The sequence below is a fragment of the Sinohyriopsis cumingii genome, chromosome 9 (assembly GCF_028554795.1).
Source record: "Sinohyriopsis cumingii isolate HCF-2022 chromosome 9, ASM2855479v2, whole genome shotgun sequence".
Classification (NCBI taxonomy): Eukaryota; Metazoa; Mollusca; class Bivalvia; order Unionida; family Unionidae; genus Sinohyriopsis; species Sinohyriopsis cumingii.
The window spans coordinates 52,935,218-52,953,093 of record NC_142969.1 but is presented as its reverse complement, the minus strand read 5'-3'; the positions used below and the strand labels follow the sequence as shown (position 1 = coordinate 52,953,093).

Here is a 17,876-nt window from a genome sequence, read left to right as displayed (position 1 = left end):
GTTTTAGAAGTTGTGACCCTCTATATTTCATGCAGGGGTCCTGGCCAGCAGGATACCGTATTGAGGAGCACCTGAATCCGAATGAATGTTTCCTGGACCCAAATCACAGCCATTTTATCTTGGTGGATAATGGGACCCAGCACAAGTATGCAACTGAAATCCCTTTCCGAGCTGAGCTGGAGCGGAAAATATCTGAAATGCCAACTGACACAGGAAAGGGTAATGCAGTTTAGCGTGATAATATTTCACTGTGAATACATTCAGAAATGATTGGATATCATAAATACAAAGTTTTCTGGTAGTGTTGTTCTTTTGTGGATTGGAAACATCCAGATCTGATTAAGCTGGTAATTTTATAAGACATTGTAATATCATGGACTTTAGTTCTTAAACATCACGCATACACACCATGAAGTCCAAGATTAATGCAAAGCAATGCATACTCAGCTTGGCCTTACTTTATGAACAATTAATAAGTGTCATATAAGCCTGTTATTTTGAATGCTGAATCTATTTTCCATTTACTTTTCTTTGCAGATGCCGTGTTAGTGCCTATAGTGATATTGGTTGTAGAAGGTGGGCCGGGTACATTGGAGACAGTTCAAAATGCTCTCAAACAAAACACACCAGCCATAATAGTCAAGGTATGGAGAAAACTGCATGCTTAAATTATGGTATTTACTTATCTTTGTACCATGATGATTCAAATGTGAATAACATATATCCCGATCTGCTGTGGCACATGCTGTTTGTTCTACTTTTTATTTCAGGCTAATAGAGACTCTGATCAGCTGTTGAATCAAAGTAGTGGTCAACCTAGGTCAACTTGCAGTAGGGTGCAAATTGTGTGTGGATAAAGATGAGGTGCATGCTTTGCCTATTTTAGTAGACTGAAAAATAAAGTTATGATGTCTGGTTTAAATCTTTCTTAATATTACCGTATATACTCGCGTATAAGACCTTTCGCATATAAGCTGACTCCCAACCTGAATCGGTATAAATACTAAAATGTGCATGATCCATGCATAAGCTAACCCACAACTCTGAGACATCACAGGATGCATGATGTAAGTTCTAAATGCATTTATTAAGGCAAACTTATAACAGCAAAAATTAGACATATTATTATCTGGGGGGTTGCCATGTATGATTATTAAAAGAAATGTTATTAACCTGTTTGAAATGTAATTTGATTTTCTGTTTTCTTATTGTTTCTGCCTAACTTAGATTTGTGTATAATTTGATCGAAGGATGACAAGAATCGAGCAATTGCGAGTTGCTGTAACACTACCTCTCCCTTTTGACTTGTGCATTATTGCATTGGACATTTCATATCAGTGCTGGAATAATTATGTTTTTATTTTGCCTTGAAATTGTAAATACCTAACTATTAAAACGTGTTTCCACTATTGACAATGCAACAGACAAAAATACAGTTTGATTCAACACTCGTAATTAGGCTACTGAACTTATTTTACATAATGGCACCATAACATTTACATTGTAGGTTTGAACATGTACTGAATGAAGTACATTTCGCTGAATTAAGTACATTCTTTGGATTCAAATCATGGGCACCACTGCACTAAACTTTAATGATATCTCCAAAATACAATAATGAAGTTTCAAATGTAATGCTTCAAAAATTATGCTAATACTGTAAAAGCTGAGTTCTTGTTTGCTTTTGAGGTAAGCAACCTTACACCATACCTGTATTACTCTTACTCAGGGAGGAAAAATAAAACTCCCGATTATTTGGGTCACTCCATGCCTACCTCCCGATTTCATAATGTCTCCTGATTTTTGCAGGGAACTCCTGATTATTACATTATAATTGCAATGCCAGTAGCTTATAAAGAAAAGTAACATTTCCATTGGTCAGAATGTTGCCATGTGGTCAAAATTAATTGCGTTTATTTCTGTATGAACTGTAAGGAGAACTACTTTTTAAAATAATACCCATTTCTATAAATAGAGTCACGTGTTCAGCATAAGATAAATACTGCCTGTGAAGGCAGACAGGAAGTAAGCATTTAAGGAAAATAACATTCTAACAATTTTTAAAAAAAATGATTGAATAAATTTAATCTGAAAGACTAAAGCAACCAATATTTCTCATCTGTAATGAATAAAAGCATTCTTTCTTTGTCAGAACTTGTGAAAAATATCTTACAATCCAGAAGGACAATCCCAAGTGCTATAAATAGCTACATAACAGAAAACCCCAAACATTTATTACTACGCTCAATTAAGATTTCTGTTCTTTAAATGATGCAAACAAAATAACATAACGAATAATTGAAATTTCAATTATAAGATCAGTTTAGCGTTGTTTTTTTCTGAGTTTATTGTGGTAAAGATGTCAGTTGCTGACTCACATAGCAAATAACGCCTGAAGCAACTGGCATTCTATCACTTAGGCCACAGAAGCAGTCACCATTTAATCATCAATGAGATAGTATGACTTTGAAGACAAAAACCAACTGCTTAATCCCATCAGTGTTTAGAGTGTGAACACCTGTTTTGTTGCTAAATTATACCAATTGCCCTAACAAAAGTCAATTGTGTGTTTCCCAGTTACAGGTAAGCTGTTAGTAATTTTATTTAGGAGCTCTAAATTGTTCTGATAACAAGATAAAAGTGTTTGCCTGTTTAAGATATATATATATGTAAATGAGTACATATACACAGTTGTAGTTTTCTTGATTTGACTGAGGTGTATTTAGTTAATGGGTACTGATAAATGCATACAGTTATATCTGTATAGGAGAGAACATAACATTGACAAGTCAAAAACCCCAAGATGTTTTATCAAGATCAGACCAAAAAACCTCCTGTAATGTACAGAAACTGATATTCTGTTTGATGAGTGGCTGAAGTGGATAATCATAGGATTAGTCAGAAGAATTGGAAGATTATGCTAATCTTAGACCATGCCCCCACCCATCCAAAGATCAACAGTGGATGTAAAGCTGCAGTTCATTCCATCTAAGAGTTATTTCCTTTGACACTTTCATGTGACAGCCAGTGGATCAGAGCATGATCTCAAGTATAGGACGAGTTAGTTTCAGCACATCGTCACAGACGTGGATTCACAGCCATTAAATGAGTAGGTCAGAGCTTCTGAAAGAGATATCACTGCTTGAAGCAATTGTCTGGATTCACATAGCCAAGAATTTACTATTATGTGGATTTGTTAATCAAGCAGAAAACAGTGAAAGTCGGAGTGGTGATGGAGTGGTGGAATGAGAATCTGTTGAAGACATCATCCCAGTGGTCATTTATAAGACGGCCAGGGAAATGTTTGGATGTGAATTTAAGGAACTGCACAGTATTGATCAGATCATTGACACATGTGATAATGATTTGATTGATTGAGACAGACCTGAGCAGATGAACTACTTGTAATAATATAACCTTTGTATTTATATCCTTCAAAATAAATCAGCTTAAAAGTATCCAAAGTTGGCTTCCAAAATCAGCTGCTTAAATAACTTTTGTCTTTGATATATTGTCAGCAAGTTCAAACAGTGAGTTTAATATTAGCTCTACTACTACTTGCCACCCAGACTTTTATTTGTTTGGCATGTGTAGTCACATTTGATATAAATGGGCATTGATGTCTGCTGGTAAATAGTTTACACAGCAATAACTTGCTTTAATAATACTCGTTGTAACCCATGCTAGTGAAAAGATTGTCGTTTGCACTCACAGTGAAAGTATTTTCAAATAATGATTTGTTTGAACTTGGATATAATAAAATCTTGATTATTTTGCACCTTAAACACCATGTCATGAGTGAATGGCAGATGCTTTCAAGCAATCGGTTTGATTATTTAGCTCTTATTTTGTTGGATCAAGTTTTCAGTTGGATAACATATTCAAAACTTTGAGTACTAAAACACAATTTGTTTGTCTATGTTCACATCAATGAACGATGTGTCATGTGTTATCTATGGAGTTCATTGATATATTTTTTTCTTTATTGCTCATGATGAAAAAAGAGGATAAAATGATAACAATACAAGGTTATAAGTTTCTTTCATTTTATTATCAAATAAGTGTTTTGTTTGTCTGTTTTATTGCAACATGCAGTGGGTGGGGTCATGCAAAATCAACACAAATTTATTTTGTTTCTTAAAGTCTTGGGACATATGACCTATGTGGAAAAAAATTTCACCATAAGTTCTGGGATAGGAAACAAAATTAATTATTTGATTGTATCCCAATACATATGGTAAATACGGTATAACAAAATCAGATATATCGAAATATTGAATCTTATAAAGCACATTGCAATGTCTTTTCCATTGCTTTATGTATAGTAATTTTCTAGAACATAATTAAAATTGAAATTTACTGTTACAGTAGTTTGAGTCCCAGGGGATTTTTTTTATCCAGAGTGTGTTGAATGCAAAAACATGACTGGTTTATAGAATGCCACACCAAAGTAATGTGGTAATTTTCAAGATTAAGAATTCTTTCCTCACAGAAAGTTAGTAGTAAGTGACGATCATACTTCTCATGCAGTGAATATTGAGAAAGTATAACAAGTCTGAACATGTTGAAGAAGATAATAAACTTTTATGTTTTTTGCATATTAAGTCATGAAAATTTCCATACATGGGACACATTTATTTTACTGTCAATACTTGCTTATAAGTTGAGTCCAATTGCAAACCGCACAAACCCAGATCTACTGTTCCATAATATGCTGACAGATCTAAGTCCATGCAGTTTGTTAGAAGAATCAATAGAATAATCAGCATAGACCTTGATCTGGAGGTGCATTATGCTATGGCAGATCAGGGTCATTATTGTTTGCGTTTGACTTGACTCATACATGAGTACTACATATGGTGGATTAAAGGTCAAGGCAGCTATAAAAAGGAACATCAAATATATTGGATGAACAATCCTAAAAAGACAATCTACATTTTTAAGTTTTTTGTATTTCAGGGATCTGGAAGAGCAGCAGATATATTATCATTTGCCTTTAAACATGCAGAAACGGTTGAAGTTGATGCTAAAGATAAGAATGCCATCAGAATGTAAGTTTACGAATTCAAACTATGAATTATTACAATATTTTATGCTGTAAATTGTTTGTATTCAGTTGCACATCAATATATGAAAGGATATACCATTCTGAGTCAGCTGGATCGAGTAAAGTGCCTTACCCAGGGACACACTGCTTTGGTCAATCCAGCCTGATCTGGTTGGGATTCAAACCTGCATTCTTCTGGTTGTGAGTCTGAGATTCTAACCACTCTGCCACCACAGCTTCTATTATATGCAGTAAAATCAGGATAGTAATAGCATGAGTCAGCTGGAGTAAAATGTTTCACAATACAGTGGCAAAACCCAGCCTGGTATGGGGAGGATTCAAACCATATATATATATTCTGTAAACTCAGATAATAAATGCATTTGTACAAAATTCATTCAGACGTAATAAGTGCACACATGACTAATTAAAGCAACAACAATAAGTATATATTATGCACATGTGTGTAAAAGAAAATTAAAGTCAAGGTATTCGAGGAATTCAAGTTGTAAGTGTCCAGCAGCTATACTAGGCCATTTTTGTTACACAAATGATGTCACCAATGACAACACTGTTCGGAATCTTCATTAGAGATTCACATTTGATATGAGGATCTGGATCATAGGATAAGTCATAAAACATGGCCGTCAATGGTATTAGTGATTGCTGGACAAGTCAGTACTCCACGATTCAGCATTTCCAGCATTTTGTTGAAAACTTTTGTGATATTACTTGCCTTAAATGAAAATCTTCTTGAATATATTCACCCCACAAAATTTCTAATTTATTATGAATTAATTTATTTTGCAGACAAATGTTATTTGAGTTTATTGGCAGTATCTTTAATTTTTAGTGCGTGATTTATTGTGTGATGACCAGTCTAATAAAATGACCAGTCTAATACACCACTCCCTCGATAACTCGCGCCCTGATAACTCGCGAACCCACTTATAATGCAGTGTCAGGCATGGATTCCATTTTTTAAACCTGAAAATACCCCCCAAAATTATCCTTATTTGTTGAATTTAAAGAAAATCGTGATCAAAATTGGTAATGGAAACTTTGATGTATCGCTCGTTTTATCGTTGAAAATGGTAGATAGGACCTGGAAATTGTAATCAACACTATGAAATATCAAATTTAAAAATAACTCTTACAACTTTTTACATTTTCTTTCCAAACGACATTCCTAGTACACCGCAATTAACGATATGTAAGGAAATTTTGATCAATGAAAATGTCACTTATGCCGAGTGGAGGCAGTACTTTAATAAATAAATACAAATTAAATAATTTTTTTATCAATTGAAATTTGTGTTCTAGTTCCATCTTTTAGTTCCTTTTAAGTGCAAATGTCATAAATGCAATGGGTCCTCTTGTAATTAAATGTAAAATGCATCAATCTACCATAACAGCCATGTCAGTGAGCATTTCTCTGATAACCTAATTACATGTAAGTGCCGACCGTGTTTTGATAACTGACTTGCGGAAGTATTTGATGTATTGTTGCACTGAATTAAAAGCTGGCCTCCTTTGTATTATCATGTTAATTATGTCTTTTGAATAAAAAAAAGGAGGTGGAATAAAAGAAAAGTCAAAAGACAAAAAAATCAGACTAGCTTGAAATCTAGCGGCCTCGGTCGTATGTCGGGTGAACTCACTTCATTTGATCAATCGAACACTGTAATAAACGTTATTGTGTGTGTAACAGAAACTACCTTAAATTAACAAACTCTTTCATAACTGTGATCAAAGATAACAAGGCAGCCAAGCGAAAAGAATATTTTGTAAAATAAAGAGCTTGATTTCACAGATACGGACCATTGTGGGCAAGCGAGTTTCAGAGAATTCTTGAAATGGCATTTAGAGATATCCTCAGGGACGATAAGAAATTTCATCATTACTTCCAATGAAATCACGACGTTAACATTGTACTAATTGAACAATAAAAAATTGAGTTTCGGCGTAGACGTGTCACGAAAAAATGTTGCGTGTTTTTGAAAAAAAATGAATCTTGTTTGGTGGTGTATCATAAGGCAGTCTAGTTCCCAAACTGTGGACTACTGATTTGACAAGATACTATTAAATACCACAAAGGGAACCAGACTGATGAAGAAAACAAAAAGCAGTGACATAATACACAGATTTTTCGCATACACGTGATGGTTGTTCAAACCAGTTGGAACGATCTTTCAGATGCTGGATAAGAATAATGAACAACTTCATTAGAAAAAGCGCATTATTAAAAATTATTATCGACGTGATTGTAAAATGAGGATTCAGTCATTAAACAGCCCAGTTCCCTAACGCCGCCCCCCTCCTTCGGTTTTCTTGATGTCAAAGCAATTTTTTTCAATTTTTGGAGGTCCCTTGGTAACTCACACCTCACTTATAGTGCAGTCTATGTTTGTGGACCCTGTTGTGTGCAAGTTATTGAGGAAGATATGTAATATGAAGAGGAGCCAGTCTGTATATAATAACAAAGTAGAAATAGCAATGGTGTTATATTGTATACTGAATTTTTGTCTACCGCATTATCCATTTGGTATTAAGTATTACATTTTCCTTGATCCATCTATTTTACAACAATGATTTATGTAAGGAGGTATTACATTTTTTTGTGGGGGGAGGGGTAAGATTGAAATATGGTTGAGCGTATTATAAATCTGTTTTGAGAAGCAATTGAGTCTAAACATCGTAGATGAAATTCAGTTTATATAAAATAGGTCATAATCAATTCAATCAGTTTTATACATTTGTTTCTGAAAGCTGGAAAAGTTGTAACAGGGAATTAGTAATTGTTAGGCATGTGTTAAATTTATTTCAGCAAAACTGAGAAGCATTTGAGTCCAAGCCTGGAAACTGAAATTCACAAACAAATGAAGGAAATCAAGTTCTGTCCAGATCAAGATATTGATATTAATATGCAGCGAATCAAGGACTGCCTTGCCAAGTCTGAACTGATTCATATATTTGAATGGGACTCTGACATTGGTGACCGAGAAATTGATGTGGCCATGCTTAAAGCACTGCTGAAAGGTAAGTGTTCTTGGTATTGAAATGTAATTGTTTACATTAACAGATAGCTATAGATTTTCTGGTGGCAAAGACATTACCATGGCACTTTTCAACACTAAAAATTGTTCTGGTAACCCTTTGTAACCATACTGAGAACCCATTGTGACCCTGATTTAGGTTGTGACAACTGCTTTATAGATTCTCTGCAATTGTCAATATTTTTGATGAAACCCAGTGCACATGGCATAATTTCTCCTAACCAGGTCTGTATTACCTGTATTTAACACCTGTATTTAACATGGACACAGCATACAAAGAGGTCAGCATTCATTTGATTGCATTTTTGGAAATGGATGCATTTTGGCTGAAATGATGGGAATATTCAGTGCAGTTGAATTGGATCAATCAGATTTGTTCATTTTTTCATCATCAATAAACAGATTTTTCTGCTTAAGTTTTAAAGCTACTTTCAGTGGAATACTAGGTATGTTTATCACAGGTTAGTAAATGTCAATAAAAAAATCGTATGAAAAAATTCTAACAATTTTAGTAGAGACTGCAATAGGATGCAGTAACAGTGATTTGTTCAGTCATTGAAGTGATTTCTTTCAGAACTGTAACAAGCTTTAGCCATAGTAAGTTTTCTAACTTAACGTTCATTATATACCACTTCCTCGATAACTCATGCCCTAATAACTCGTGAGCCTGCTTATAACATGTGGTCAGGTGTGGATCCCGTTTTTTAATACCAAATCATTGATCCCTATTTTTTGAACTTGAAGAAAATTGCAATCAAAATTGGTAACTAAAACGTTGATATATCGCTAGTTTTGTGCTCAAAAATGGTAGAAAGGACCTGTAAATTTTAATCAACATTATGAAATTATCAACTTTTAATAAGAAGTCATGTAATTTGTTAAATTTTCTTTCCAAAAGACATTTTGAATAAACCGTAAGTAATGATATTCAAGGGAATTTTGATCAATGAAATGTAACTTAAGTCTAGTGTATGCATTTCTTCAATAAATAAATACCAATTAAATAATTTGTATCAACTGAAATTTGTGTTTAAGTTCTATTTTTTAGTTCCTTTTAAGTTTAAACATTGTTAATGTAGTGTGCATGTAAAGTAAAATGTTTCGCACTACTGTAACAGCTATGTCTGCAAGCCTTTCTCTGAGAACCTAATTAAATGTCGATTGTGTTTTAATGTCTGACTTCTGAAAGTATTTGTTGTATTGTTGCACTGAATTAAAAGTTGGCCTCCTTTCAATTATCACATTAATTAAGTCTTTTGAATAATACAAAGTAGAATAAAAGAAAAGGTAAAAGTCATGCAAATCCTACATGCTTAAGATCTAGTGGTTCCAGTCATATGTCAGGTGATCTCATTTCATTTGATCAATCAAACACTGATATAAATGTAATTGTGTACATAATGTAATAAAATTACCTTAAATTAACCAGCTTAATAATAACTGTGATCAAAGAAAGCAAGGCAACATAACGGCGTGAATACTTTGTAAAATAAAGAGCTTTGTTTCACAGATACAGACTATTATGGGGAAACGAGTTTCAGAGAATTCCTATATTGGCACTTATCATCAAGGATGATAAATAGTTTCACTATTATTGCAAAAAAATCACTGTATCAATATTTTACTAACTGAACAATAGAAAAACTGAGTTTCAACATAGACGATTGTCTCACAAAATAAATATTGCTAGGTTTTGAAAAGAAAGTAATCTTGCTTGGTGGTGCAACAACATTTAATCTGGTTCCCTACTTTGTAGACTACCCACTTCATACTAAACTATTACATACTACTGGGGGAACCAGACTAATCAACAAAGCAAAAAGCAGTGACATAATACACAAATGTTGTAGCATACAAGTGATGGTTGTTGAAACCAGCTGGAATAATGTTAACGATCTTTCAGATGTTAGACATTATGAAAATAAATGTAATTTATACAGAATAGTGAACAACTTCATTAGAAAAAGCGTTTTATTAACAATCATTTTCAACATGATTTTATGAGGATTAAGTAATTAAACAACCTGTGTCCCACCCACCCAACTGTGCATTTTTCTCGATGTCTAGGGGATTTTTTAGAGGTCCCTCAGTAACTCATGCACTTGCTCATAGTGTGGTCTATGTTTTTGGACGCCATTGTGTGCAAGTTATTGAGGGAGAGGTGTAGTGAGATTGGCAGGTATGACACAGCAATCCATAGATCTTTGTCTTTTGTTTAAATATATATCTTCAGTTTGAGTAGCAGTAAGTTATAGCTATTATAGTGGGAGGGTCAGATGGCATTACAGTTGGAATATTATACCTGGTATTCTTCTTAATTTATAAAGTATGCAATTTAGGGTCAAAAATTATTTTCATGCCTGGTGGTGATTTTTGGCATATGATGCAGTTAATATTGAAATGAAATTAGCTTAAAAGAGTAATGTGAAGAAAATAATGTCTGTTCTACCTAGTGCAAGTTTCCTCAGATTTTTCCCACCCCATTTTAGATATTTTGAAAGTTTTATATTGCTTATCAAGCAGTTGGAATTTGCTGACACCATGCAATGTTGCCATGATACAGAGTATCTGCTTAATTGTGCGGCTAGCAAACTTAGAATACTTTCCTTCAAACTATATCTGCATCAAAAATTGATAGGACAATAATATATTTTCATGGGAATTTTGAGTACAGCATTCGTTTGATCAGCTGAGAGACGAGACAGAACAAAAGTGTTGTTGAAATTTGACCTCGTTTACTCATCATTTCCTTTGCTGGCCATGTGACTACACAGCTATTGCAACCTGTCCATGACATCAGAGGTCCAGTGGTTATATGAAGTAACCTATGAAAAAAAATTGTCAAATGTTGTTGTACAAAATATTTGAAAACAGAAAATGAAATACCATGTTGGTGTGGAATTACATCACTCTTTCTTTAGAACCAGGACATCAGCCTAAGTCTCTACCACAGAGACAAATTAATTTAAGTAGGAAAGGAACATCTCAACTTACTGGTAAATATTAACATGTATGCCCCATTTTCAGGCACTATAATGAAGAGTACTGTCTCTACTGTGGAGAAACTGGACATATGACACAGTTATGCCATCATGGCAGATTGAGTGCTTCAGATGCCATAAATTTGGACACAAAGACTTTGTCAATCAATGTATTATACATACATATTATGAAGCTGGCAAAGAAGAGAATGCCAATGCTTCATTTACAACAAATCTAAGTGTATCTAGTGAGACTCTTGTCTCTAACTATTCAGTGGACACTATTGTAAATACAGAAGTTATGAACATTTAAATAGGATGTCAGAATGATAAAAGCAGTATGGAGACATTCTCAGTCAGTGTACCTCTTTGCATGATGACATACATATAATTGACATGAAACTAAATACAAAAGGTTTTGACATAGGTCACTTAAATGTACAAGGTATAGTGGAAAAAATAACCAGATTAAGTTAATGTTGTCTTCCAAAGAAAATAATATGCATGTTTTAGGACTCACTGAAACCAAATGCTAACTCCACTGATAATCTATTTCACTGTCAAGGCTACAATAAACCATTACACAGGGACAGAGAGACAGCAGGGGAAGGTCTTGTCATACACATTAGGGAAGATGTAAATGCAGAAAGGCGAATTGACTCGGAATGAAATGAAACTGAGAGTTATCTGGATGGAAATTTCTAAAAAAAAATGCAAAATCAGTCCAAGTCACTTTCATTTATAGGCCACCTTCCTCCAAAACAATTTGGAATGATAACTTTTTGAAACAAATGGAAAATGTTCTAGCACAGGAGAAAGAAATATATATACTCGGAGATATAAATAAGGACCTTCTCAATACTCAAATAAGGAACAAATGGATGGAATTTATTGAATTATTAGGCCTAGTCCAGCTGGTGAATGAGCCCACATGGGTAACAGAAATATCAAGCACTCTTATTGATCACATTTATACCAACCTACCAGATAATGTGGCTTGTGTTAATGTACCAAATGTTGGTCTTAGTGACCACTATCCTACATTTGTTTACAAGAAAGGTTAAATGCAAGAAAAATAAGATAAATATACACAAAACTGTCACTTACAGATCATTCAAACATTTTAATGAAGAACAATTTCTTGATGACCTATATAAAGTTCCATGGAATTTGATCCAAAATTTGGATTACATGAAGCCTCGATGCTATGAAAACACAAGACCAATTCAAGGCTATGTGAAACCATGCACAATATGAAGTCTGGAGAAATAAAATAACAAGTATGGTTAAAAAATCTAAAAAGACTTGTTATCAATCAATGCTTGAAAACAAAAAGAGTGACAAACTCCATTTGTAAAGTCTTTGATGAACTCATTGGAGGAACACGTAAAGATCAGACAAATAAAATTCACTCAATCCTGGTAAATGACATCATAGTCACTGATGACACTGAGATTACAAATGTTTTCAATGATTTTTTCACCAAAAATACCACAAAGTTAAAAGAACCAGTGATAGAAAAAAACTTCAGTGAACTGAAAAAGTTCTAAAGCAGCAAAATCCCAGATGAGGTATGTTTTTCTATCCCACCAGTATTAAAAATCTTTGTTAAAAAATGTCTCAGTGAACTTGATACCTGCAAGAAAGCTACAGGACTTGATCAGATCGGTGCACTACTCATTAAATCTTCTGCCTCTGCCTCTGCTATTGTAGATAGCATAACATTCATAATCAATTTAAGTATTGCAACCCCATCTGTCTCCAAAATATGGAAAACTGCAAAAGTAACTCCTATTCACAAATCTGGCTCTAAGGATGATGCTGATAACTATCGACCAATCACAATACTACCAAACTTGTCAAAATTGATTGAAAAACATGTCCATGACTCATTCATGTCAATTATTTAACCAACCACTTGTTGTTACACCCTAATCCGAATCAGGCTTTAGACAGAAACATTCATGTAAGACTGCCTTGATTTCTCTAACTAATAAATGGCTTAAAGCACTTGACCAAGGTAAAATAATAGGATCTGTATTTGTAGATTTCAGGAAAGCTTTTGACATGGTGGATCATGAAATTCTTTTGAAGAAACTGAAAATCTACAAATGTGATGAAAGCACAGTTAGATGGTTTACTTCATACTTAAATGAGAGAACACAACATGTTTATATAAATAATGTTCTGTCTGAACCTGGAACAGTTAGATATGGAGTACCACAAGGTTCAATTCTAGGTCCATTGCTATTTATTTTATATATTAATGACCTACCACTTTTACTAAGAGACTCAATATCATCTCCAGATCTTTATGCGGATGACACAACAGTGTCAGACATCCAAAACACAAAGCATGAACTGGAAATTTCTTTACAGGATGCCATAAACAAATTGGACAACTGTGCACATGCAGAGGCATGGTGGTAAATACTGGTCACAAAACTAAAATATTACTTATTTCATCATGGCAAAAAGAATAAATCTTGAACTATGTCTCAGCAGACATGAAAGGATAAAAATTTGCAAATACTTTGTCATGAAAAACTACTTGGTGTTTTGGTAGATAATAACCTAACATGGACTGAACATATCAAACATATCAGTAAAAACATTAATTCAAGTTTACGGCTTCTCAGTAGGTTAAGACATTTTCTTCCTGAAAGGCACAGAAAACTATTTTATAACAGTTACATGCAACCTATTTAGACTACTGTAATACAGTATAGGGTAATTCAAATTATAAAAATATAGCAAAGCGGACAAATCTTCAAAACAGAGCATTTGGACTAATATCAATCCAGAAAGAAAGCAAGGAAAATTTAGTTGGTAAGTTAAAGCCAAATTAATGTACAGGATATCCAATAATAGTGCTCCTGAATATTTACAATCATAATTCCAGTATAGGCTACCTGGTAATACTCCCTACCTGCGATCTGTGTCTACCAAACAGTATAAAATTCCCAAACCAAATAAGAAATTATTCAAAAAAAGTTTCCAATACTCTGGAACTTGGCTCTGGAATAGTATTCCAGTTGAGATTAGAAATGCCAACTCTATTTCCTTCTTCCAAACCCAATATATTCAGTGGCTTTAGATATGCAGCTAAAATAAATAAATTTCCTTTGTATGATGGCCTCAAGGTAGATTAGTTCTCAGCTTATTGTGTTACCCTCTTTAAATAAAGTTATTATTGTTATTATTATTATTATTATAGAAAAATGGAAGGTCAGATAATTCTCAACATATTTATTCAAAAACAATGGCTAGAAACCTGTCGATGTTGCAGCAATTTAGTGAAAACCAGATTCATGAAGGAAACAGTGTATGCCAACGTGGTAGCCAAGTGATAACAGCAACAATACCATTGACACATGCTATCCACTTGATGACTCTTGCACTTATTTAGGTAGATGGAAATGGAAGAACTAAGGTGAAATAAAATCTCCGAATTTACTCCATATTTTACCATATCTCATTGACTGGTGCCTAAACATTTTCACAACTATGACTTGAAACCAAACACATAGGTTAGAAGTGGACCTGAAAAACCTCAATAAAGTTAAATTTCATTTTGACCTTAGAAACCTCAGAAAAAGCCTAAAAAGCTGAAGGAAACCTAAATAATTTTTTAAAAAAAAATGTAACAAAATGAACAGCTCTACCTCAAACCCTACAAAAATGCTTTTTTTGCAGTTTTTCATTAGGCTAGCCTAGCAGTTGAGAAAGCATGTAAATTTCTTAGCACTTGCTTTTATTTGTTATATAATTAATTATTAATTCTCACTCTATCTTTATTTTGATTTTATTGAGACATAATTTCAAACTATTCAGTAAGATATTTTTAATAAACCTCAGAAATTGTTTTTAAGCCAAGAAAATAAAATTAGAATCACCCCATCAGATTTTAAAATTTAATTTCACTTCTAACCATGACTTCACATTTCCATGTATTTAAACTACTGATTGAAGTCCATATCTGTAATTTTCTTCAAATTTATTCCTGTTTTCTTCTAATTATTTTTTATTTTAAATTTACTACTTGTTACCTGTCAATCATAAATGGACTTCAGAACCTTGTATCATATTGGGCCTGGTCAATAATGAGAAATAAACTATTCAGATGATAAAAAAATCATATAGGACCTTGTCAGAAGATAAGAAGTTAAAAAGCTGTTTTAAAAGAAGAGATTTCCATGAAATTGTAAAATATATCTCATACCTACCTACCAATTTATCTGCTTAAGAATCTGTCTGCATATAAAACTGCAGATATGCAACACACTCCCTGATCAGATACACACTAAACGAAAATTAAAATTTCATGCAAAGAAAAGGAAAGTTGTGAAGGTTTTATGACAAGTCTTACTGCTGTCTCACCCCTCCCATTCCACAACCCAAGGTCAACGACTGAGATTTTAAAATATAAATTGCTATTCATGCATGTCTGCCTTACCTGACAATTTTGATTTCCTTCAGCCAACAAGAACCAGGTGATGGATCAACTGAAACTAGCTTTAGCCTGGAACAGGATTGATATCGCCAAGAGTGAAATTTTTACTGATGACAAAAGATGCACGGTTAGTCTCTCTCTTTTCGAAGTTTTGCGAGGGTTTTTGTAAAATCAACATTTTACCGTTAATATCAAAGCTCCCATTTCTGTTCCCTTCACTCTTGACCCATCTCCAGATTAGTAAAACAATATATATAATACCCTTTGTTTGGCAGTCTAAATATTATATCATACATTTATGTGACGATGCAATATATTTATGCTAAAATATAACAATATGCATAATATTTTAGCATTTATTTGAAATTTTGTAAATTCTGTGTATTTTCAGCATTAAAGTTTGTTTTGATACATATGAATATGCATATTATATTGCTACATTGTTGTCATAATGTTTCTTAAAGTTAGATAATTCACTAAATTTGTACACATAATTGAACTGTCTAATTCACATTATTTAGCTACTGAAAAGGCTAAGTATTGTGAAATACAATTTTTAAGAGCATGTAGCTTTTCACAGTTTTATCCTATAAACAAAATCTGCACAATACTTAATTACATTACTTTCCTGATATGTCAGTCAACAGATGTGTGTCAATATTTATTGAATTTGCAGACTTCTAATCACAGTAAATATTTTATTAAGTTTACAAATTGAGTAATCTGTATCTATGGTTTCTTTGTTGTTGCTGCAGCTACCTTTTACGCATTCTTTACAGGTCTAGCATTGCTCTGAAAACATGTATGATAATCCGTCACTACGTGATTTATTAGCCTGTAACAAACAACAAAGCCAGTTAATTTGAAACATCTATAGTGGCAACCTTAACCTGTTATAAGGTATCTTTCTAAGCTAGCTTTTGCTGGCTATGTAATTTGCATAAAACATGGTCAATCATCAGAGAGTATAATTTTTGATTTTGTTTGTTTCTTCAGACTGGCAGCTTAGATGACATTATGCTGTCTGCCATAGAACTGAACAGAGTGGATTTTGTGGAGCTATTTTTTGATAATGGTGTCTGTCTGAAGGAGTTCCTGACAATCAAAAGACTGCTACATTTGTACAACAATGTAAGCTTTTTAGCACACTGTATATTCATTATAAATTGCTCTACACCAAGGGTCTCAAACAGGCAGCCCATGGACAGCATGTGGCCTGCCAAGCCTTAAATCCTGTGGTGTCATGAGAGATAAGAAGGTAGTATGGCCATTGGGTCATCAAAAATGCCCTCATTTGAGCCTCAGGATGGTTTGAGTTTGTAACCCCTGCTTTACACAATGCATAAACTACCTGCTGTACTGTTTTAGTGTTATTTTTTGGTTATATTTCTTTTAGGTGTGAGAATATATATATACAATGTAATTATTTTATAAAAAATTTAGCTGATTATTGTGAACGAAACATTTGCCTCATCGAAGCTGGTTAGAGTGTTGCCACATCTTCCATGGTGGAAACATTGTCAGAGTTAATATGATATGAAATGTTATTCCAAATAAGTGCACCTGAAATTTGAAAGCTATTTTTTTATAGTTCCTTTTTTTAATCTGGTACTTTTAAATTTTGCCCTTTTAATGATCTTAGATTTTAGGGTACCAGTAGATTCTCTTACCTGGAAAATGGTGCTTAGGTAGGTGGTAGCAGAGTCTGTAAACACCTTATGCATTCTTTTGGCCTTTCTTAAAAATATTTGTTCATGTATTGGTAATACTTTGAATGTAAGCATTGCAGTTTGAACATTTTCTGTTTGCTGATCAAGAATTGTTTTAAAGCCATTTTCTGGAGTCTGAAATTTTTCTCATAGTTGTAGCAGTTGTGTTTGTCCAAATTATATTACTGTAGATTAGATGCAGTTAAAAGTAACTTGTGTAAAAATGGATTCTGCAATGTAATGGAATGAAGGCCTTGATATTCTATAGAAGCTAAAGATAAGAGTTTATTTTCTTTGAAATATAATTTTTATGATGAGACCATGGCAAGTTATTATCTACAAATGTTGTGATAATTCTATCTAAACATGTTGTTTTCATATCAGTGTTATCATAGAGAACACACAGCATATCAGTTTGCAATCTTGCTCTTTTCTGCCATGTAGTTATTAACAAGACTTGTTTTGTTTGTATTGAGGATCATACCATTTTCCTTGTACCCTAATTGAAGTTTGTTGAGAGCAGTTTGAAGGTTTTTTTTTCAACTTTGGCTTGGTTACTTTGAGCATCAAAGGAGTGTCGTCAACATACATGTAAGTTGAATCGAAACTATCTCCTATTTTTAAGGGTCA

At 33.4% G+C, this 17,876-nt stretch overlaps 1 protein-coding gene across 7 annotated transcripts in view; it reads left to right on the top strand.

Annotated features, from left to right (window-relative positions):
• The window catches only part of LOC149791819 (transient receptor potential cation channel subfamily M member-like 2), a 104,178-nt gene that overhangs the window by 23,093 nt on the left and 63,209 nt on the right, over positions 1-17,876 (top strand). For all 7 annotated transcript variants that reach the window (XM_089970330.1, XM_089970327.1, XM_089970326.1 and 4 more), the window contains exons 7-12: positions 36-219; positions 538-644; positions 4,960-5,051; positions 7,875-8,086; positions 15,564-15,664; positions 16,534-16,668. In XM_089970330.1, coding sequence (XP_089826456.1) covers positions 36-219; positions 538-644; positions 4,960-5,051; positions 7,875-8,086; positions 15,564-15,664; positions 16,534-16,668 — 831 coding nt within the window. The remainder of the gene's footprint in view (positions 1-35; positions 220-537; positions 645-4,959; positions 5,052-7,874; positions 8,087-15,563; positions 15,665-16,533; positions 16,669-17,876) is intronic.